Source organism: Channa argus, chromosome 11 (genome assembly GCF_033026475.1).
Source record: "Channa argus isolate prfri chromosome 11, Channa argus male v1.0, whole genome shotgun sequence".
In the NCBI taxonomy this organism is placed as follows: domain Eukaryota; kingdom Metazoa; phylum Chordata; class Actinopteri; order Anabantiformes; family Channidae; genus Channa; species Channa argus.
In genome coordinates this window covers 21,133,337-21,156,990 of record NC_090207.1, presented here as the reverse complement: position 1 = coordinate 21,156,990, position 23,654 = coordinate 21,133,337, and the positions used below count along the sequence as shown (strand labels likewise).

The 23,654-nt window shown below is 40.2% G+C and overlaps 2 protein-coding genes across 4 annotated transcripts; both read left to right on the top strand.

Annotated features, from left to right (window-relative positions):
• The first annotated feature begins 1,550 nt into the window (after positions 1-1,550).
• msi1b (musashi RNA binding protein 1b) lies at positions 1,551-20,695 on the top strand. 3 transcript variants are annotated; one of them, XM_067521004.1, is made up of 15 exons: positions 1,551-1,806; positions 2,093-2,133; positions 2,587-2,668; positions 2,820-2,904; positions 7,792-7,833; positions 10,013-10,105; positions 13,178-13,226; positions 13,714-13,796; positions 13,884-14,001; positions 16,146-16,226; positions 17,207-17,263; positions 17,602-17,664; positions 18,311-18,465; positions 18,804-18,849; positions 18,942-20,695. In XM_067521004.1, the coding sequence occupies exons 1-14, from the start codon at positions 1,748-1,750 to the stop codon at positions 18,843-18,845; spliced, it is 1,050 nt and encodes a 349-aa protein (XP_067377105.1). In that variant the 5' UTR covers positions 1,551-1,747; the 3' UTR covers positions 18,846-18,849; positions 18,942-20,695. The 3 variants fall into 3 exon arrangements, with proteins under 3 accessions (XP_067377105.1, XP_067377104.1, XP_067377102.1); XM_067521001.1 differs by having other exon boundaries at positions 1,604-1,806; positions 18,937-20,695; XM_067521003.1 differs by lacking the exon at positions 10,013-10,105 and having other exon boundaries at positions 1,602-1,806.
• Positions 20,696-21,097: 402 nt separating this feature from the next.
• On the top strand, positions 21,098-22,770 carry LOC137136040 (transmembrane protein 233). The gene is made up of 3 exons (XM_067521010.1): positions 21,098-21,453; positions 22,396-22,530; positions 22,614-22,770. The coding sequence occupies exons 1-3, from the start codon at positions 21,295-21,297 to the stop codon at positions 22,623-22,625; spliced, it is 306 nt and encodes a 101-aa protein (XP_067377111.1). The 5' UTR covers positions 21,098-21,294; the 3' UTR covers positions 22,626-22,770.
• The last annotated feature ends 884 nt before the right edge of the window (positions 22,771-23,654 follow it).

The following is a 23,654-nucleotide window of genomic DNA, read 5'->3' as shown; positions in this document are numbered from 1 at the left end:
CTGATGAAACCCTCCCCAATTTCTACCGGGCTTGGACCGGCACTGCACAGCTGGGGATGGGAATGGGCTGTTAGGGGTTCAATCTCTTTCCCAGAGACACTTTGACATATAGCCGGGACCGGGGATTGAACCACCGAGGACGACTGCCTTACCAACTGAGCTACAGCCACCCCCATACATAACAATACATGATGAACAGAAAAACAAAAGACAGAATTAACCTGACTATCTTTCAACCATGTTTGAAGTGCATATTTGAAGGATCTGTATAAATCCAAAGTTTGAATGTGTAATGTTATTGTATTCCAGAAATTAGCAGCTCTCACTAAGAAAGCTGACTGGCTTTTCCTCACCAAAATAACAAAATTACTAGTTGCAGCCAATCTTGTGAGTCTACTGTTCTGTGTGAAAAACTCAGAGAGGTGGTGGAGCCAAACCACCATAGTCTCTCCATAAAACCAAGCTGGCATCTTTGAGTTTTACAATGTTGTTCCAACTTAAAAGGACATGTTTTTCTAAAATGCTACAATGATGATATCATAAAGTTTATTTTTTATCAAGAACTTTAAGTGCCTGCTTGTAAAATGAGTAGATTGGTTTTAGGTTAGTTTTACAGGTTTGTGACCAACTCCTGAGGCAATATGTCAAATGAGACATTATGGTGGCATTAAAATAACTTGACTTAGATTTTTGCTTGCCTTGTACCTCACTTGTAAGTCGCTTTGGATAACAGCCTCTGCTAAATGACTAAATGTAAATGTAAATGTAAAAATATAACTTTGCAGCTTTAGTGATTAAGCAATCTCTTATATATCTAAATTTGTCCAGGTTAAACTTAGCTGTTTTAGTAACTTTTTAATATGTTTTTTTAAGTAAGAATTTAATCAAGTATGATGCCAAGGTACTTAAATTCTGACACTACCTGAATCTCCTCACCAGCAGCATATATCTCTGGGTCAGGTGTGCAACATGGTATTTTTGAAAAGTAAATGCAAACATTTTTTTTTAACATTCAGTTGTATCTAGTCATTATGGAGCCATTTAGATACCTGCTCCAATGATTTTTCAGAGTTTTCCTGCTCCCTCTAATTTGTATTTGTGTGTATGTAATATTATCTGCATACAATTATATTGCAGACCCTGCGCAGATGGTAAGCAGATCATTTATGTAAAGACTATAAAGAAGAGGACCCAAAATTGATCCCTGTGGCACACCCATTTCGGATTTAAGAGAAGGTGAAAAGATCTTATTTACTCTGACTGTACTAATTCTACCTTCAAGTTATGATCGGACCCATTTAGAGGCAATATGAGAAAAATATTATGTAGATAGTTTTGCAATAAGTACCTCATGATTAAATAATAAATGGAAAAATTATATGGAATTCTATATATATAATTTATTACTTCAGTCATCTCTGACTAAACAGGCCCATGTGGCCACTTGTTGCACCTTTATTTTGAAAGAGTGGAGTAAGAAACGGAAGAGGGTGTGTTTTATAAAGTGTGGGCTTGACACCGGGGCGACGTGCCCCGCTGGTGGGATGAGGGAGAGAGAGAAAGGCAGCGGGCACCACTGACTGGAGGAGGAGGTGGAGTCTATCCCAGCCTGCATCTGGCCTGCTCCCCTCTCTGTCACCCCGGGCCAAACCCGCCCAGCTTCTCTCACTCACTCTCCGCCTGTTTTCCCGCACGGCTCAGCTCGGACACACATAGCACTCACTCACACACACAGCGAGGTCACGGAATGGAGACGGAAGGGAGCCAGAGCAGCCTGTCCACCACGGACTCCCCTCACGACCCATGGTAAGAAAAAAAAACTTTTTAAAACACTCTTGAAATCCCCCTGCTCGTGCACCTCAGAAACAAACCTGGTATTCTGCGCCTGGACTCTGGTGTGCACCCAGACTCACACACCTCCACACAGAGAGCCTTCCTGTAAAATCACAGATGATACTCTGAAAATTACTCTGTACTCTATGATCACACTTTCAAGACCTCAATAACCGATTTTCTTAACTCATACAGAGTAGACTCAGAAAATATTCACGTAATAATTATGTAAATAAAACTTTTTTCTTTTTTTCCACAGCAAAATGTTCATAGGTGGACTGAGCTGGCAAACTACACAAGGTAAATCTTTTCCCACTATATACACTCAGAAAATGTCACTGTGCCTTTAAAAATGCTGACATGGATTAGATTGGAAGCAAAAGGGGCTTATTTGAAAAGCTGCATTTCCTAATGTTTCTGTTTGCTTACATTAAATGTATTTATTTGCTTTCTCTGTTTTGAGTTAGCCTATGTAGCCTGAATGAATGCCACCATTCAGAACTAATGTAGAATAAATTAGTGTTTCTTAAAGTTCATTGAAAAGGCAGAAGTTTGACTGATAATTGCTGCACTAAAAATGTTGCTTTGAATTATAGTACAATTTTATGTTTGACTGATCTCATTTAAAAAAATATATTAAGTCTGGAGAAGAGCAAAACCTCTGTAGCCAAACTGTCAACTTCATAATGAAAACCTCTAAACTTTTGATTCACCAATTAATATGTTTTATTTTCACCTTGTTTTCCATACCAGAGGGTCTGAAGGAGTACTTCTGCAAGTATGGTGAGGTGAAGGAGTGTATGGTGATGCGAGATCCAGTTACTAAGCGCTCGAGGTGAGGGAGCTGTGAACCCGGATTCTCCGCCGGAGCTGAAAGTTTATCTGACCTCTGTGATTCCTTGCTGCTCATAACGTATCATTACATGTCAACATCAGTTTCTGTGTCATTAATGCGCCCCCCCCCCCCCCCCCCCTAATTTCTGCAGAGGGTTCGGATTCGTCACCTTTGTTGATCAGGCTGGCGTGGATAAAGTTTTGGCTCAAACCAGACATGAGTTGGACTCCAAAACAGTGAGTTCTCTGTATTTACTTCCCACCACCAGCTAATCCCATCGCTCAGTGTTTGATTAGTGGATTTTCCAATAATCTGCCTGAGAGGTGTAACATTGCCACATTTTAGTATGTTTGCTAAGGTTCCACCGTGCTGATGTTATTCTCGAACCATGTCTGTGTCTGCTGCCACACCTCAGATATAAGCACTTGTGTTATAAAGTCAGTGTTGGACAGTAGGAGACACATGGGAGAATGTGCTCTCTCTTTACTCGTCAGCCAAACGAGCAAGAAAATGTCACCCAGTGTCAATTTCCATAGAAACAAGGGGAACTGCACGGGGTTGAATTCACTGCCAGGCTTTGATTTGGTTTCCAGGAAGGGTGAACCTAAACTTGGTTTCTGCTTTTTTTTTCTCTCCCCAAGGGGTAGAATTGACCCCTGAAAACTTTCTCAATGGAACCAGTGAATTCAACCTGAAGCCGTCAAGGTGTGAAAACAGCAACAAACAAACTTCTCACAGCTTCTTGTTGGTTTCAGACAGAATAAAAGTGAGAGTGTAGTGATGATGAAGTCGGCGTGACACATTTAGGCCCTTTCACCTGTGTGAATTGTAACTTGAAATGTATTAATCGCCTGTGTTGCAGTGTGTGTGTGTGTGTGAGTGTATGTCTTTTTGTGAGTAATGAATGTGGGCTGGTCTGGGAACAATGTGGCCCATTGGTCGCCATAGGGACCACAGCCCCCGCCTCTCTCCTCAGTGGGAGTGGTAATGGCTGCGGGTTAGTCACTGTATTGAAATGAGTGGAGGCTGTTTCTTTTTTTTTTCCCTCTTTTGTGCTCTGAGCGATGCACCTTCTCAGGTCTTTGGAAGATAAGTGCTATAGAAGGAAATGGAGAAGTACAAAAAATTTATGTTTGCTGAAGAAAGTTTAAAGGTTATGCAGTTGTTTTGTTATTATGAATCAAAAATGGTGGACCTGGTTTGGGGGAAAAAGTCAAGCAGAATTTAGTTTTTGTATTTTTTTTTGGTTTCCCCCGAGTGCCCTACTGCTATAGTGTCACTTGCAGGCACGACAGCTATGACAAGTAGCGCCATCATGGTTGGACGCCACTGACTCGCCATGGGGTTTGTTTCCATAGTGACCGCCCCCCACTCCCTCCACAGTTGAAGAATGGTTCTGTCACCAAACAAAAAAAGAGGAAGATAACAATGCACATCATTTACAATCATTTCTTGGATGCCAGAAATCAAGACAGCGTAAACAGTCACAGTGACTGGAGGTCATTACATTACCAGTGTAATGACCTCCACCTCTTCTCTGACCAGCGACTTATTACAATTATTCACAGCAGACTTCAGAGATGGGGAATCTCTCTTTTTAATTTGAGTTCTTCTCTCAAGTTATGCATGTGTTAACTCAGCGCAGCCTCGTGGACCGTGGCAGGGCCCCTTGTGGCTGGCAGTTAGGTTCCTCTGTGGCATTTGGTGGGGGCTATGGCAGCCGCAGAGAGTGTGCGTTTGGCATGGAGAGGGCTCAGTGATCAGCCACAGGGTTTGGATGGTGAGTAGAGTAGGCCTTTTAGACTGTGCACCCTGCCCCCCTCTCCTTCTCCCTCACCCTCTCTCTCATGCAGGCAGGTTATCCTGTTAGAGAGGGGAGAGAAAAGTTCTCCAGTGGCAACAGAAAGAATGTGCCATGCTGTGACCGACTGAACCGCTCCGGCACTGGAATTAACCGAGCTTTGCACAGCCTAAAGACTAAAGAGCAAATACAGTGCAGCAGAGGAATTTATTGGTACTTATTGTGTTGAAGAGCAGATGCGGCCCGGTTCTGACCAGTATAGGAAGGCAGGTTTTCCTGTGATTTATGTAACTGCTGCTGTGTTAGTTGCCCCTCTGGGTGCCCTCCCAGCTGCCTGGTATCTGTAAAGTTTGTGACGGCCGATGCCGCAAATTGCACCTTTGTGGGACAACGTTTCCATTCAACTGCAACTCCAAGATGCAGAGTAGAGAGTTTTGCAACAAAGTCACACAGCTCTTTGTGGAGTTGCATCAGGCATATACGAGGCCCCTGTCAACCTTTTCCATGCTGAACTGCAAGGAGAGACGAGCAAGGGGGGGCGAGGGCAGGATAACCCCATCTGTCATTAGTATGGCTCTCCTGACTAATAGGATTGGAGTCAACAAGCTTGTGTTGCTCCTCGACATTGTTGCTGCCCAGTCGTCATGTTGCGTTAAGTGTGTTCCCAGCTCAGGCTGTGACAGAGAGTGGTTTTGGCCAACTGTTGCATAGCTAGGATGTAGCTGGTCAAAGGGATTGCCCTGATTTTCTAACTTTGACTTGGAATTACAGTCAGCTTCTTCCTCATTAACTTGCCGTGAGAGGCTAGACCACTGTCGGCAGCAGCTTTAAGGCACCTTAAAGTAACTTTAAATCTTCACATGGTGACAAAAACATCCACATAAAGTGAAAACAAATATCTGTAAAGTAAATAAAATAATTAGAAACATAAAAAAGTGATTGCATGAAGATTCATCCTCTTAAAAGAAACATCACTGGTGCACCCAATTGGATTTAGAAGTCACACACTTAGCTACATGAAATTAAGTGCATGTGTTTAAAAGATTGTAAATACACCTGTATCTGAAAGGTCCAGTTTGTGGTAAATCACTGCCCAAAATCTATGATCTGAAGATAATTGAAAAGCAGAAATTAGTGGTTAGATATAAGGACATTTCTAAGTCAGTGAATGTCCCATTGAGTACAGTGAAACTCATCATTAAGAAATGGAAGTAACATGAAATGGATATAAATCTGCCTAAAGTGAATGACCAAGAAAGGGACTGTGAATACTTTTTATCAGCACTGTGGATGAGAGAAAGTGTTTTCAGGTTAAAGATCATAAAGATATTTTGCATCTGATTTTTTTTCCCACAAAAAATTATTTATTTCATTCATCAATAAAAATTCAGAATCCAGGAACACCAGATTACTTTACTACGAACACTTTTGGTGGACTGAAGCCTTTTATACGAGATTTTATACTTGTGTCGCTTGCATATTGGTACGCCATTTGCTTATTTGATTATTTGCGATGTCACAAATCCTGCATGTATGTCATGTATATGTCTCAAACTCAAGATTTTAGGTGAGTACAAAGTACCATTCCCGCTATGGCAGAAGCGTGAAAACAGTCAAACTTTGCACAGTGAAGCTAAAACATCCAGGGAAAACACATTTTGAGCATCTTTGACTTGAGTGAAGACACCTTTTCACAGTCAGCCACTTTATCTCTGCAATATCCACAATTTCCTCCCCATGGATGTGCTGTGTGGTGCCATGTGTTTGATTTTGTTTGTTTGTGTGTGTGTCTTGTTTGTTTTTGAATGTGCACAGGAGTGTTGGACATCAGAAGGTTTGGTGACCGGAGGTGACTATCAGAGTAGTCTAGCCACCATAGAAACTAAACAGTAGACTCTGCATCTGATCCTCCAGACTTAGCCTATAGTCTTCTTACTCTGCTCTCTAGAATAAAAACACACACAAAAAAAAAGATTTTAAAATACAAAGAGCGGTGTCAACTCTTATTAGAAACACCGTTACCCTTACTCTGGTAAACGCATGTGGTTTACCGTAGAGGCTCTAGCTCTCTACTGTAGTTCAACTCTACCCTGTCATGGTTACAGACTAATCTTAGCACTGTACTGTCTCACCATCTGTTAGTGTAACAGCAGTACAGTGTGGAGTAGTCTAGTTGTTCTCTAGCTCTATTAGACCAGATTAGACTAATATAGAAGTCTCAAATTCCAATTTTACAGCCTGTTAATGATTGCATCCTCATGGCATGGTGTGGTTCTCTCTCCAATCTTAACCCTGGTGATGCTTGGGCTCGGCCCATCATTTGTCGATTTCTATTGTTTTTGCTTTTGATTGTGTAGTTGCAGTGATAAGATTAATTTTAAAAGAATTAAACTGCTTAAAAAAGTCAAGTTTTTCCTTTTTCCTGAGTGTAAATGAAAGAAACTGCAGGGCAGAGGACGATCCGGATCACCAGAAAGATGAATGGTCCCTGTTGTTGTCATCACTTTCGTCCAAAGTCGAGGGAGGCAAAAACAAACAAACACAAACAAACAAAATTGGGTGTATCTGCTGTCAGTGTGGTGTGATTGACAGCTCCCTCTCCTCTGTCTCATCCTCCCCTCCCTCCTTCTCTGTCTCTCTCGCTCTCTTTTGCTCTTCCTCTCTCTCTCTCTCTCTCTCTCTCTATGACACACTTTTCCTCCCTCTCGAGCTCTCCTCACCGAGGTGAGGTGTGTTTGTGATTGTAGTGCGGGTGTGAGATTCCAGGAGATCACAGGTCACATGGTAGTGACGAGGGAGGCAGGGGTTCACTGGACATTCCCAGGCATTTCACCTGAGTATTGCAGCTGCACGCACACTACAACACACACAAACACACACACAGTCAGACACATGCACACATTCGCACGTGTAAGTACGTCAGGTGCGTGTGCCTATGCCATTCACACATAAAGGGTCACATCCCCATCTTTTGACCTCACATTGTATTGATTTCAGATTATACTGTACATACTGTCCATTTCTTGTTAGTATCATCTACACATCCAACTCTGTGTTCCTGCACAGTGAAGCCTGAGTGTGTTAGGCCTTCAACTACATGTGTTTGTCATTACTGCTGTGATTTAGTACTAATGAATGCGTTGAGGTAGGCCAAGAGGAGAATAATAGAGATATTTTACACCTCCGTTGCTGAGCTTTTAAAGAAGGAAAAATGAAGGTGTGATGTCAGAGTACACTAAGAAAAGATGACAGGTTGCTGGTTCATGTGTATCATGACATCTCACTAACCAGTCCTTTTCTTTCTCTGTATGCTCTCCTATAGATTGATCCAAAGGTTGCATTCCCTCGAAGAGCTCAGCCCAAGGTGAGTCCCATCATCTCCTACTTCTTCTGTTAGTTGCTTGTGGATTGTTTGCAGCGGGTTAGTGTGTGTTGAGTGTTGCACTGTTTTATCTGAGCTAATGCTTTGTAATCTGATGAACGCGATCTGCACTGACATCCCTGAGCTGTTATGTGATCGTTTGCTAACAAAAAAACCTTCACAACTTTAGAAATTCAGAATATTGTTAAACACATCTAAATGTCTGTATTGTATTTCAAGTACGCTCTGTGCTGATCTCAGGCCAGACCACAATGGGAAACAAAAAGAGTAGCTTGGTGAGGAAAGCAGCAGAAATAGAAACTGGTAGTGAGTACAAAGAGAACCATGTTTAGCCTTAAACATCTACCTAAGCGCAACAGGTTTGCAAATAAGGCTACGTCATTGATTGTTGTATCTGGTAAACCATTGTGTCCTAGCTGCAAAAAAAGTTCACATGGGTGGAAAAATAAAAAAAGATCTATATTTAAAAATAACAACCCAAAATAAAACTGAAATTCCTTGATTTTTGAATTTGATGTTCATGTGCACTATAGCACAAAATCATTTGTAGCTTTATAAAAACAAAGACGGTGATACATAGCAGCACAGTAAATAAAGAAATTGAGTAATAAAATAGGAAAAATATGTATATTTACAATGTCACAGTTTGATATCTGGTTAGTACAAAATAGTGATTTTTTGTAAGCAAACAGAGAAATTAAGCATTAGAAAATTGTTTATTCATTACAGTGTTAGTGTAATGCTAGTGTCTGACACATAACCAGTGCTATAGGATTAAATATAGCTGACAGCCTGTTTTCTTTGTATCGTTTTCTGCTAAATGCTAAGAAAAACAAAAACACACAAAATTAGTGCTGGTTGGAAGACACACATACAGAATACACAAAGCTCTTCTCTCACTTTGTGTGAATAAGCAAACTAATTTTTCTATTTTTGTCACAAAAAGCCATAAAAGAAGGTGGAAATGATGCATAAGACCAACATAATTACAGGTGTCAAGTGTTTGCTGCAGCTGCTTTTAGTCTGAGGCTTCACAGGCTGGAGTCAAACTGGTACTCAAATAATGGCACCAATACACCCTGTCTATAAAGCAGAGTTATATAAAAATATTATCCTGATTATGTGTGTGTCTATGTTTAACATAATTACAGTTTATTAAAAACGTTTCACATAGTTCTTTTTATTGTGTGGCGTAGAATGTACATATACACTTTACAGAGAAATGAAACTTAGGTCTGTGTGTGCTCAAAACAGTAGATTACTATATTATACCTTTGTTACATTCATACAATAATAATATAATATAATAATTCATGACTTTTCTGTTGCGCCGCATGAACTGATAATTCTGTATTAGAGAAATACAAAAAAGATGTTTTTTTCCTGTTTAAGGAAGAGAAACGTAATTAGTTGATTAATCAGTTAGTGGATCAAAAGAAATCTCCAACTGTTGTTTTAGGTCATTGTGATGGATATTTATCTCTGTTTACTCATGTTTTATGGACCAGATGAATAACTGGTTTATTGGGGGAGTGGGGAATCAGCAGAATTATCAATTCCAAATATTTGGTGGTTCCAGGATCTCAAAAGTGACAATTTACTAACATGAAAGGGACCTGAATATTCTGGATTTTGGTATTTTGTTTGAGAAAGAACATTTAATGATGGCACCTTGGCTTTAGGAGATTGCAGTGGGCATTTTTCAGTTATGATATTTTATGGACCCGATAATTAATTGATCAATTAGAAAATATCAATAGATTCAAACTAATATCTAATCCGATTAGTCTATAAAAAGAAAAAAAATGACCAGTGTACTCACTTTATAGACTATGAAATTTTGTTCTTGTAACATTGTTATTTTTTGTAGTTTGTTGGGTGTAGTAAGAATTATAGCAACTATAAAAAGGCAACCTTGATGTGTTAGTAGATAACGTAGATTTGACATTTGTTAATAATTAATACAATAATGTTAATTCGAAGTTCTGAAGAAGTAATAATCTACAAATGGTGTAATTAAGTAAACCTTTAGGTACAGTACCTTTTCAAATAAATATAAAAATGTCATGCCCCTTTAAAGTGCCGTCTAAATAAATATATCGTGGTATTGAAAATGTACAAAAACAGTCAGTCAGTTAGTTATATGTTCCTCCACTCACAGTTGGTGACTCGAACTAAGAAGATTTTTGTGGGAGGCCTGTCAGTGAACACAACCATCGAGGACGTTAAGCAGTACTTTGACCAGTTTGGGAAGGTGAGTGATGTTTTGGACATGGTTAAAGCTGTTGGTGTCAGATTATAGTCTAAATGTCACGATGAAAAAAACAGAAACCAAAGTCAGAGTTACTCTGTCTGTTATGGATCCACATAAGTTTGTCTCAGTGTCATGAGTGCCGAAACAAATCGACAGCTTAGGGACAATTTATAGCACATTACCACCAGCTCTGCTGAGTCTGCTTCACCACAAATTCTTTGAGAAAAACTTCACTTCGGAGTCAAGCGACTGCCTGGAAGTGAAGGAGTTACTGTGAGGAGGAGGAAGGCGAGAAAGGAGGGAGAGAAAAAGGCTTGAAGAGGGTAGGAAGGGAAAAATAACGAGGCTGAGAAGCTCCAGGAGCAGCAGGCAAAATTATGAGGACTAGAGGAGGGAGCACGGATGGAGGAGGAGGAGGAGGAGGGCGTCTGGGAGGGGGGAGAAAAGTTTAGTAGTGAGTGTGTGGAGATGGTGAGGAAGGAGGAGGGATTATCAGAATCTGAATTAATCTGATGTAACAGCTGCTCCTACTCACAACCCCCTCCTAGCCCGTTACCGTGGTGACCTGGCTTGCCCATTGTCCCCAAGTAATTCTATGGGTAAGGGGGTTTTGTTCTGAAGGAGGTGGTGTTCAGGGGGTGTTAGCATGGGTGTGTGTGTCGGGTGGGGGTTAACACAGGAGTTTAGTAACAAAATAAAAAAAAGTCGAATAATGCTCAAAATCCTGCCAACCTATCCTTTAACTTTTACACCGCGTACTAAACAGGTTTCTGTTTTTTTTTTAAATATTTCTACATGAAGTTTTGGCCAAGTTTTATCTATATTGTGAGGGCTGTGAAAGGCGCGAGGCAGAGAATAGATGATGGGCTGACAAAGGCCCCGGCGAGGGAGGGCCTGATGAGAGAGGTTTGTGGAGCCATAAGAGAGGGAACTGGGGCAAAGATGGGGTGTAGGGGGGGATTTACAAGGACCATTATGCCTTTGCACAAAGCAAGACAAATATTTTGTTAGTTTGTTCTAAAGTTTTCTGCACACTGGAAGTTTCTAGATTGTTCACACATCTAAATGTGTCTTCTAATGTAAAACTGACCAACAGTAGTCTTGGGTCACGAGTCTTGAGTACTTTGTGAGTTTTGCTTCATCCTGTGTGAAACAAATTAGACAAAACAAAATGAAAATCAAACTTTTTCCAGCAGATAACAGGTGGACAATTTGTTCCTCGTGTCCTTGAAACTTTTCAAAGTCAAACACGTGAAATCTCTGTGTTAGCCATCGCATTTCCAGCTATGTGGCACTTTATTTTCAGTGCCCAAGATTTGGCCTCAAGTTTCTCTGTGCTCCCTCCTCAATCATAACATCTAGATGAATTTTTGCCCAGAGAGATATCGAGGGATGGACAGTGAAATGTAGGCTCCAGCCATCCATGGAAGTTCCTGATTAGACTGCCTCACTGGACCTTTTGTGTCCCATCCTGGTGAGGACAAAGGAACGCGGAGAGGGATGGGCAGGGGATAACAGGGAAGATGAGAGGTGGGGAAAAAAAGGATAAGAGGGAATATTGTCTGGCTGTACGCCATTAAAATGCCTTTGTTTGAAATATTGGGCAATGATGTGCAGTCAACACAGTTTGTGATGTTTAACGGGAACTGCGGGTGCTGTTTTGATGTTTTGATTACATCCTCCAGGGCGGGTGTGAGCAGTTTCAGTTCATGTTAGGTTTGTGTTTGGTTCTGTGTATTTACCTGAGTGATTCCTGGGTGTCTTGACTGTTGTTCTTGTTCTTCTTCTCCTTGTTATTCTTCTTCTTCTTCCAGTCGAATAAAAGTGTAAGCTAAATGGCAAAAATAGTTTTGTGAGAGCAGAGATCCAGCGCTGGACCTGTTGCACTAAGCAAATGTCAGGCTGAAAGGAAGCAGTGACTTGAGAGACAGCAGACAGGCAACAGGTCCCCTTTCAGATTGACACTCCTCACTCACCTTTGACCTTTCATAGGCAAACTGCCCTAGGGGGTCCTCACACACACACTTACCCAGTGTGCCAGCATGTGTGAGTATATGACCAGGACAAATTATTCAGTGGATCCTCTCCAGTAAACTTATTATAGACCAAGAGTACAGATTCATTTACCAAATGTTTATTTGGACCTCTGTGTGTAGACTGCAGTATAAACATGTCAGCTTGTGAAAGGGAAAGGAAAAACACAGAAAGGGAGAGAAAAGAGTAGGGCAACTTTGAAACTCTCTCTCTCTCTCTCTCTGTTTGTGTGTGTGTAGAATAGACACCTGTGTCTTTGCTCCATAAAGGGAGGTCGAGCCGGAGGGAGAGGTCAAAGAGAGAAGAGGAGGAGGAATTATGGCCGACTGTGCCAACAAACAAAGCCTCCAGGCCTCTTTGTTCTCCCTCTCCTTCTCCCTTTGTCTCTTCTTTCTCCTCCCTTTCCACTCTGACCCAATCCTTTTTTTTTCTTTCTCTCTCTTACAGGACTCTCTGTGCTCTGTTTTACCGTATCTCCACCTGTCGCTATCCCTCTTGCTATCAGCTCTCCCCTCTCATCGAGTCTCCACCTGCTGACAGGATTCACCTTTCTGTTTGTGACTTGCAACATTTTTTAGTGTTTCTCTCTTTGTGCCGCTCTTTGTCTGGCACTTTATAAAGCATATTTGATGTTGGCTCTGTTGGCTCTTTTATAAGGACTTTTTGTACAGTTGCCATGGGAATGTCAACTTTTGAGGGATGACAAGGGGGGCAGATCACGGGGTCTCTGTGAGAAGTACTGTGACGGGATCAGTTTAGCAGCAAACACAACTTCCAAGTTTCCATGCAACTTCTTAGGTGTATTATGTTCATGTACAGTATTTCTTCATATTTACCCGTTGTTGCCCCCTCGGGCTCTTCTCTGTAACCTGTCGCTCGTCTCCCCTCCTTCCCTGTCTCCCTCTTCCCCCTCCTTTCTGTCCATCTGTTGCTGCGCCTCCCTGCAGAACTTGAGAAGGGCTGAGGTCAGGCAATATGTCGAGTGGTAGGAGAGAGAGCGCCACGTTAAAAAAAAATCTTATTTGTCTCCCCCCCCAGGTTGATGATGCCATGCTCATGTTCGACAAGACCACCAACAGACACAGAGGTGAGATGGACTGACCCCCTCTCTGTCTGTTCCTTCCTTATATCGCTGCTTCTCCTCTCCTTTGCTTCCTTGATTTACTCTGCCTCCTGTCCTTCCTGGGTGTCTATTGATCCCCTTCCACCCCCCCACAGGCCTCCTTCCTGTGGGCTGAGCTGGAGGAGACGAACAGGGCTAGTCTAATTAGCCAGTCCGTTAATCGGGATCAGGATAAAGCCTCCTTAAGCACCTCCTCCCCACCCTGGGACTGATCGATTATGACAGCCTACCAGCTTTGGTGGGGCCTTCTGGCCAGGAAGGGGAGGGAAGAAAGGATGAGTGCAGAATAGCAGCATTGCAAGGGAGGGGAGGGGGGTAAATGTGTTAAGCGGCTATTACAGTGCTGATTACTTGAGTCTATTAGCTGTACTGCTGCACAGAAAGCCTACTGTCTGCATCCAACATACTGTGTGGAATTTGTATACTCATGCACTAGCTTTGTCCTCGCCAGGGTTTGGCTTTGTGACATTTGAGAACGAGGATGTGGTGGAGAAAGTCTGTGAGATCCACTTCCACGAGATAAACAACAAAATGGTGAGGACAAGGTGTGAACACTTTAACATTAATGTGTTTTATTAGGAATGTAGAAGTAATGATTAGTTTTTTTGTGTGTGGAAACAGGTGGAGTGTAAGAAAGCACAGCCCAAAGAGGTGATGTCACCTACAGGCTCAGCCAGGGGGCGTTCTCGGGTGATGCCTTATGGGATGGACGCCTTCATGCTGGGCATTGGTATGCTAGGTAAGTATTGATCGGGACGGATCGGATGTGGCTGTACACCTGAATGACAATAACTATTCCTGTGCTGAAGCCCCAGCTCATGTAAAGGTCACACGGTGCCTCATGGGGGAAAGCTGACCACTGAACTCAGTGTGTAACTCTCCAGCCTTCATTATCTACATCTTAGACTTCAGAAGTCACCAAAAAAGTGTCAGTAATGACAACAATCTACTGAAGACAAAAAATAACTATTTTCAGCTAACTTGTTGCAAATATTTTAGATGTAAATCATGTGTAGTTGTCATAAGGATTATTGGAGGCTTGTGTCATTAAATAGAAATAACATAGGCAGAACGCCCAACTTTACCACTGACTATTGATAAGATTCAAAAAACCTTCATCCCCTTATCACCAGCTTCTAACACAGACTTTCTGTTAAAAAGGTTTTGTTGTGAGGCCTAAACAGTGATAACCTCAATGACATTGCCATGAAATCATCAGGGTAATTCCTTGTTTTTAAATATATATTTTTTTGTTTTGGAAAGCTCACTAATCATTTTGCAACTGATTTCTCTTCAGTCTGAGTAGTACCCCTCATCACCAGAACATTTTTTAACATTTCCGTTTTTTCCCAGTGCCTTGATGATAATAATTACAGTAGGGCTATTCACAGTAGTCTGGACCCGTTTGTGCAGCTGAAGCTAAAGTCTCCACGCCAATGCTGCCACCTACTGTTCAGTGTGAGAGCGGCTCTTTTTTCGCAGTATTTCAGTGCTTTGATTCGACTGTGGAGATTAGGCGAGATACCATTAAAGGCAGATAGCTGCCCACCCTGAGCTTGGTTTTGTCGGTGTTTTTTTTTTGGTGTCCCTGTTAAAGGGACTTTCCACCATTGACTAGGACACGCTCAAGCAAGATATGTATGGTTTTCTCTAAAAATCTGCATAGTATTTTATAATTTGAAGTGCCTTGACAAGATTTTACTGAGAATTGGTGTGGTATAAATAAAGATGATAATTAGCTGTGGTATTTAATAATTAATATTACCTAATATTACAGTTATCTGTGTGGATGTTGTTCTGAACTTAGTTCTCCAGGTGGTAGGTTGTATACAAAGAAAATCTCTGTGTAATGTGCACTGCTGTGAGTGAAACAGAAGACAAAGACAGTAAGCTGCTCTGTCCCGTCCTTGTCAAGTAATGCAGACCACAGGTGTAGAATATCACCCACCTGCATTTCCCAGATTGGAACTGGGTTCACTCTGAGGGGGCAGCAAACAAAATCTCACACACACACTCATACCTGTTACTCTCTTTGTGTCTGGTATTTCTCTTAATATAGTTTCTGCACATCTGGTTTGTAATGTTTGCAAACGGGTAGCAGCAGTATACCAGTATCATGGTCTGAAAATTAAGGGATTATCATACAATGCACATTTCCTTATTAGCAGTCTAGGAATGCACCTGACTGGAAAAGCTCACCTATGGACTCCTCTCAAATTTGGCAACAAGCATCAAATGTACATATGCACCACAGGAGCAAAGCGAAGCTTATCTCCATTCCCGAAAAACTTTAAAATAAGCAGTGTAAGTTTACTTTGATGTCCCCCCCCCCAAAAAAAGGGGTCTTGTTAGACTTGACAGATGTCCATTTGGCTGAAACTATAGATGGAAAGTAGCCGCCAAAGGAGGAAGACACATTAAACATTTTCCCAATCTTGGAGAACTATCCCCAGTAACGAGTCGATTATCGAAGAAAATAATCTGCAGAATAATCCATAATGAAAACAATCAGTTGCAGTGGGATCTAAAATTCTTCAAAGTTAACGACACCATAACCCTAAATTTATGTGTTTACACTAATTCAGAAGTAAATAACTGTAATATGGCATGGTTTATTATACTAAATAATATTTACAGTCACAGAGAATATTTTAAGTACATTTTTGTCATGATATTTAATACTTTTACTTAATATTTTTAATGGAGTACTTTTACAATGTGGCATGAAAAGAATGTGAGTACGTCCTCTGTAAAACGCTTGTTTTATTCCTTCAAGGGTTTTGTAGTTTAATAATAATAATAATAACATAACATGAAAACCTTATATTGTTGCAGCCCTAGTTTGCAGTGGCCGAGATGTTAACAGTTGTTCTGCTTCCACAGGTTATCCAGGTTTCCAGACAGCTACATACACTAGCCGGAGCTATGCTGGCATCACACCTGGATATACCTACCAGTTCCCTGGTAATCACAGCACACATTCTGCTCTCAATACGCTGTCACAATAAGTGAGAAATGAACACAGCCATTCGGTATGTAGTGAGCCATTGCAGGAGTTTGACTCGATGCTCATCTATAATGCAGTGAAAGTACAGGCACTAAAATCCTCATTGCATCCCCTGTAGATATTTTGCATTGAAACATACACTTTATGTAGTCACGCAAAGGTGAAAGTTACTTCTAAGTATAACTGGATATTTTTAAATGACGTGGCAAAGTCTGACGAATTTTTCTCATATTATTGTGTTAAAATAAGACATTTTTATAAGCAAAAACAAATGTAGTTAAATGGTGTGAAATGTTGTAGTGAATTATTTGTCACTTTTGAAATTAATACATTTTAACTTTGTCTTATACAATACAAAACACAATGATATTGGCAGTAGACACACTGTCACAAATACAAACATGTTTCCATAGAAGCACATGAACCACTATGAGTGAAAAAGGCTGCTTGTAAATATCAGGGAGTGGAATTGCATCTGCTAACAATGTGTACAAATGTGTGTGTTTGTGTGTTAGGATGGTAGTGTATTTTACCGCAATGTCTGAGTCGAGTCCAGAAATAGATTCTAAACCATGAGGTCTGTTAGGTACAAGTATAATAAAATCAAAGCACTCTTTTAAATGGAAGGTATCTGTTTTATTGACAAAACTGTGACACTTGCTTTATATTTATTGCTATTTTATGACAATTACTGTGCAAAATTCTAACATCACTCTTTTGGCTATTAAAATGTCTTTGATACTTTAATTCCTGTTTGCCTTCCTCAATCCCTGTGTATGCATGTCCTCACCTCTGCAGTGTTTCCCTGTGTGTGTGTGTGTGTGTGTGTGTGTGTGTGTGTGTGTGTGTGTGTGTGTGTGTGTGTGTGTGTGTGTGTTCTCTCCTCACCTGCAGTGGTGGTGTATGTCTCAACACAACTCTGATGTTTCTGTTTTAGAGTTCCACTTAGAGAGGACTCCCCTTCTGACTTCACCCCACCCCCCTGAGCTCACAGGTCAGTCAGTCCCTCCTCTGGACTTTACAAGCAGCATGTTGTCAGTCCACGTTGCATCAACATCTGATCAGTCTTTGGTTTGCATGTTTGTGTTTGTCTCGGTCTCTAGCTGAAGGCAGGATTGCTGACAGTGATGAGAAAAGTTTTGTTGTTTGCTTTTAAGTCTCCCTTCACTGACTTCATCAACTCAGCAGTCCTCCTATTGGCAGAATTTACTCCTTTGTATTCACTAGACATCACTGAGTTCACTGAGGTGACACTGTCACTATTAGTCAGTTATGTGTTTGCACGCTAAGGCAATTTTGCCTCAACATTCTTCTTCCTATCTGTCTCTTTAGCCATTCCTCTCACAGCATATGGACCAATGGCAGCAGCAGCGGCGGCAGCAGCAGTGGTTAGAGGTATGAATATCGAAAAGCCTTGTTTTCTGATGCATTGAATCCTGAACCTAAATAAAATTGCAATTTTTATTGTTTATACATCTGATTGTGAAATTAAGCTGTCACAACTCATGAAGCTAGTGCTTACTGTACACTGATACTCTTTTACTTGATGCTAACTTGATCACTTACAGTTTCTAATTTACCATTTAGCAACTTAATGCTCTACAGTGTTATGTGTTAGGCACCTTGGTAATACTTGCCACATGATATAATTATTGAGTAATAAATGAAATATCTCAATTCCTTGTGAGGTTAAGGCTGAAGTAAAATTAATTTTATTTATGATCTCCGTGGATTTGTTGTTTCTATACTATAAATGCTCATTGCGCTATATAAAAATATTGATTGTAGCCACCTTTAAGAGGGTCATAGATATGATCTTTTACATTTATTACGGGAATTTTATATAAGAACATTGAATGTTGAAATTGGAAATGGCATACCTCTTGCAGATCTAAAGAAGATCTGAAGCTAAAGATAAAGCTAAAATAGTTGCAGTAGATCATCACTTCTTGATTGTATATTAATAGTATCTGAGTGGATATTTTAACACCAAAATCTTCACCTTTTTTTTTTTTGTTCTTTTTTTGTTTTTTACTCATAGGCTCCACCCCATCTCGCTCAGCTGGATTTTTAGGTACGAGCAGCCCAGGCCCAATGGCAGACCTTTATGGAACAGCCAGTCAGGAGTCAGCAGTCAGCAGTTATCTCAGCGCTGCGAGCCCTGCCCCAAGCACTGGATTCAGCCATAGTTTGGGGGTGAGATCTCATCGCTTGTTGATCATGTATTCGAGTTCTGTATTTGTGCTGCTCCTGGCCTTATTCCTTTTTATTATTTTTATTATTTATTACTTTGTTTGCATTTGCTGCTTTACATTCAGTACAAGGACCATGTGTAAATCCTGTTTATTGTGTACCTTATTCAGAATTTGTGTCAAAGTGCTTATATCAGTGTTGTGTGACAGTTTTCATTAAGACAAAATATTCATAGCTCATTTTATTGTTTGCCATATTAAATATGAACGAGAGACTAAATTAGAATAGATAAAGTGTTTTGTTGTGCTGACAAAAAAATTACTTTATGTTCATTCCAACAGGGCCCTTTGATCGCCACGGCTTTTACTAATGGCTATCACTGAGAGCGTGAGTCCATCCATTCACAATCTTGTAGACCTAAAATCTTAAATCTTAATGACTAACCTGTGAGTAATGTCGATGATTTTGTGTCAGTGCAGAGCTGTAGACTGAAAGCTGGAAGGAGTTGATGCTGCTTTGGAGTTGATCTGGCCTGTCTCTCTCCAGTCCTTCTTTCCAGCTGGTGTGGTTGAACCTTCATCTCCTCTACACTGGTGTTAGCCTGAGCCTAGCGGAACCCACTGACACCTCACTAAATCCCACTTCCTGAGAATAAAATAAGAAAAGAGGAAAAACTCCATAAAAAGAGGGGGAAACATTAATGGCTAAATGTAATAGCAACACATGCAGATGCTGTCTCTTTATTGATTTTTTTTTTCTTTTTCCCCTTGCTGTTTTTTTTTTTTTTTGCGATTGTTGTTTATTTGTTTTGGGTGTGTTTTTTGAGGTTATCTGACCCATGAACCTGATCTCTCTACCGTGAGAGAAGTTACATCAGCAAGTGAAGCCTGTTCGGTCAGGACCTTTTATTTGTACTGGAAGAAATGTATATTTGTCACTAGTTCATACTGAATTTTAACAAAACATTTGTGATTAATACTGTTTCTTAAAAATAAGTCACAAATTGTATATTTTAGGTTTTTAACAGACTTGTTAGACTAATAAGGGTCAGATGAAAAAGTCATTAGTTGCAGTTACATAATAGACCTACATGAGCTGTACAATTTTGTAAAATATTGTAAATATGACTGGTTTCTGAGGGAGGGTTAGTTTGGATTTTGTGTCTGGGAGGTGGGAGGCTTTTGGGGAAATGGAACGAATACTTCTTTCATCAATCTCTGTGAGTTGGAAAGCTCGACTGTTACGTATAATATTTTCACACGGAGTTCATGAACATTTCAGTGTGTCTTTGTGTCAGTAGAAGACCAGCCGTATGCTGTATTCCTTTCTAGGTGTGTAAGTTAAAGTGTGAGTCTGTTACTGCATTCAGAAGCTGCGTATGAGTTGAAACACTTTTAGGTGTGATTGCAGCAGGAGAGGCTCTGTCTGGAACAACACTTTACTTTTGGGGATATATGGATGTGAAAAAACTCTTCTATGTTCACACTGTTTTCATAATTTGTCAAATTGTTTTAACTGTGATTTTAAATATGTGACAATTGTTTGAGAAGGAAAATGAAGGACTAGTGTGCACTAGCAGTCACACACAGTTAACATGTTTATGAGTGGTTGACTCTGCAGGTTGTTCTGTTTGTGTGAGCGTGTCATATGGTTTTTATTCACATTGGTTTCCAATGTGCCATGTGCTGTTTTTTGGAGGGGGGGGGGGGGTTGTACCTCAGCTGCAAATGTGAAATTTTAATCTGACTTTTTTATTATTACTTTAACATCTGTATCAAAGTGTGGATGGTTAAACCTTTTAGAAAGGTGTATTTTCCAACAAGAAAAGTGTATGTGGGGGGTCTTATTAACTCTTGTTTACCTGTCATCCCCCAATTCATCACTGCATATCCACTGGAGGTCACAGACTGTAGCAATGTGACAGCTGTTTTTAGACCAAAACAATTATGTTCAGAGCTACTAGGATGTTGCACTGGCCGATCACATTGAATCTCTTTTCTTTTGAATGTTAGCTTAAGAACAAAGCACTCTTGATCTACAAAATGCCAGGTTTTACATTTTGATACACTCACTTATACTGCTGTTGACTACCACGGTAGTTCATACTTTGATGCTGAATAATAACAATCTTGTCAACACTGTAACATTTTCTGATTTTCTTTTTCCTGTCCTGTTTATTCCTTTTGAAAAAAAAAACTTTTTAAAATTCCTAATAAATTATTTTAAAACATTCCATTTATGTGTTCAGTTTAATTTATTTGCTTTTTTTTGTGAGAAAGATGTTGTGAAGCTTTATAATGTTGGGAATATTTTTCTTAGCATTAGATGGTTCTCTGTGAAAAGCGGGGGGGGGGGGGGGGGGGGATTTAGTCTAATTTACTGACATAAATTAGACTAAATGTGTGCTCAACTATTAATGTTTAATAATTACCTAATTACTAGAAAATTGTGTTAAATTAGTATGGACTTAGTACTTACTGAATATTCTACTGGAAATTACTAGATGTTGGTAATAAATTATTCTCAATTTTGTACTAAATACCATATAATCTCTTCGTTCTTTACAAGTTAAATGTCACTTCTTAGTACTTTTGCATTTCCTCACATTGTTTCTACAGTAAGTGACCGTAGCACTTAATCAGTCTGTCTGCTGGCCTGAGGTTTCAGCCTGCTCTGACTTCTCCCCAGCCTGTCTCTGTGTCCCTCTCACGTCGTTTCACTGGCTGCTCCAACCCCTCTCCTCCCCTTCCTCCACTCCCTGCTCTCCCAGTATCTCGGCTCTGTTGCTTCACCACTTTGCTTTAGCCATCTTGGTGGACACCGCAGCCCGTCATGAACACCAAGCCCAAGCTGGACTGTAGCTCTGACCTCACGAAGAACAGGGAGGCCCAGGAGATCCCCCCTCTGAGGAGCTATCTGTGTCTTACCATGTTCACCTGCTTCTGTCCTGCATGGCCCATCAATATTGTGGCGCTGGTTTTCTCTGTGATGGTGAGTGAATGTATATCATGGTAAAAGTTTGTAGTTTCTGGATATGTTTACTATTATTTATGTTCCACATGATTTTATATGAGGTTTAGTTGCCTGCTGAGAGATCAGTCAGTAAGTGACATGGCAAACAGTATTTTAAAACATACATTAGAGAGGGAAAGCGCTCTTTGAAGAAAAACACTGAAAACTTAGCTTGTGGTTGGCACAAGGCAGATATGTCATAATTTACCATATTTGGTGAGTAATTAATATGTTTTTCATCAGTAAACATGTTGTATTTACAAATGTAAAACATAATCCATTTCAGATACAGATATAGGTCCTTAGTTCTTTTAGATCTGCCTATCAACAAAATCAACAAATGTGCTAGGTGTCCAAAGACCAAATATAATTCTAGTTTATGACCTGTGCAAGTGCCAGTCCATGTCCATGGCTGCTGCACAATTTGTTACGTGGGTTTTCTCAATTTGAGTAACCCAGCTTGTGGCTAAGCCTCTCCCCGTACCTCCATGGTCCAAAATACAAAGAATAAATATGTTTTAACATTAGATAAAACCCACACATTTAAGTTCGTCTCAAGTGTTTGGGGTGTCTGAGACGACACAGGGTTACATTCAGTCAATTTGCCAACGGCAGCTGCTGCATGGTTGTAGCTGTGAGTAATAAGATGAGGCATGTAGGCAGCAATCCACTGTTTCTCATTGCTGAGGAAGTTGGCTTCTATTCAAATATGAATTAGCGATAACAAGAAAGGCAGGTGCAGGAAGATGAACATGGATCAAAAGCATATTGGTGAGTAATGCATTTCTTATTATTCAGAACAGATCTTTTTTTAGTGAAGGCCTATCCAAAGCACCATGAGCATGAAAATCATCAGCACTGCTGCCTCAGTGAAACTGAAATGCCTTAAAAATTATGTTTGATCTTTAATTCACCATGTAGGCACAAAAGAGCTATGATGAGCAGGACTATGATGGCTCAAAGCGGCTGGGTCGGAAAGCTCTTCACCTGGGCATTGTTTCTTTTGTCATTGGCCTAGTGATCATCACTGCGTTCATTGCTATGCACTTTACAATGGTATGAATGCACCAGATACTGTACATGATGCAAAAAACCAAATAGGAGGATGAAAACATTTCTACTATCTGTTTCTTCTGTAGCATTTGGTGTGACCTCGTAGGAGGCAGGATGAGGTGAAACTGTCATGAAGAGATCATCTCTATGGGACAGTGAGGACCTCTGCTTCTTGCCTGCCATCAAGAGTATTCAGGGTTTTAAGTCTGACCTTATGGTCTCAGCTGCTGTGTTTATTATACCGCAATAAAACTTCTACAGTTTCAGATTTTGCAAGGTGACATGATCATACAATGATCATACAAAGTCATGATACTGAGGTCCTACAGTTCTTTCACTGATGCAAAGTGAGAGTAAAATGTAATTTATCTTTGGATAATATTGCCAATTCCAAACTCTTTGAAATATATCCAAGCCATATATCCAAGCCTTGCTGTACATACTGTGTGCATTTTGTATAAAAAGGTACTAAATAAAAGTTTTCCTTTTGAAAAACATGGTTTTGTAAATGCAATCTTAAAAAAGGCCCAACAACTAAAACTCAAAAGTGAATCCAACACAAATTCCCCTTATGGCAACAATAATATATATATTATTTTATTTAAAAGTAAGATATTAGTGATTAAAAATAACACACACGTTTTCTGAGATCAAGTTGAAAACTAATTAAGAAATGCAGATTTTATATTTTCCATATTTTAAGTTCATCTAGCCCCCAAAAATGTAATAATTATGGAAAACTTAAAAGTTGGATCAGCAGCATGAGCTTCCTGGAAGCATCTCCACATAGAGTGAACCATCTTTGTAGATTTTTGGCCCAAAACTACAAGGTCATAGTTGTAAACCAGTTGAAGAACAAGGTCTTTATTGACTGTGGGGATCTCCTCTGACAAAACCCACAGACAACTCCAGCTGGAGAGACAAGTCCTTGTTTCTGCACTATTCCTGTAGGATCACTGACTCATCCAACATTTCTCTGTTGAGGGGGCAGAGTTGAAGGAACTATGGACAATGAAACACTGGTCCATCGTTCTGTTGCACCAGATTTTTACTTTTACAATAATACAGGAAGGTTCCCAAGTTTGTACATCCCATCTTACATTTATTTTATCACGGCTTATGATGCG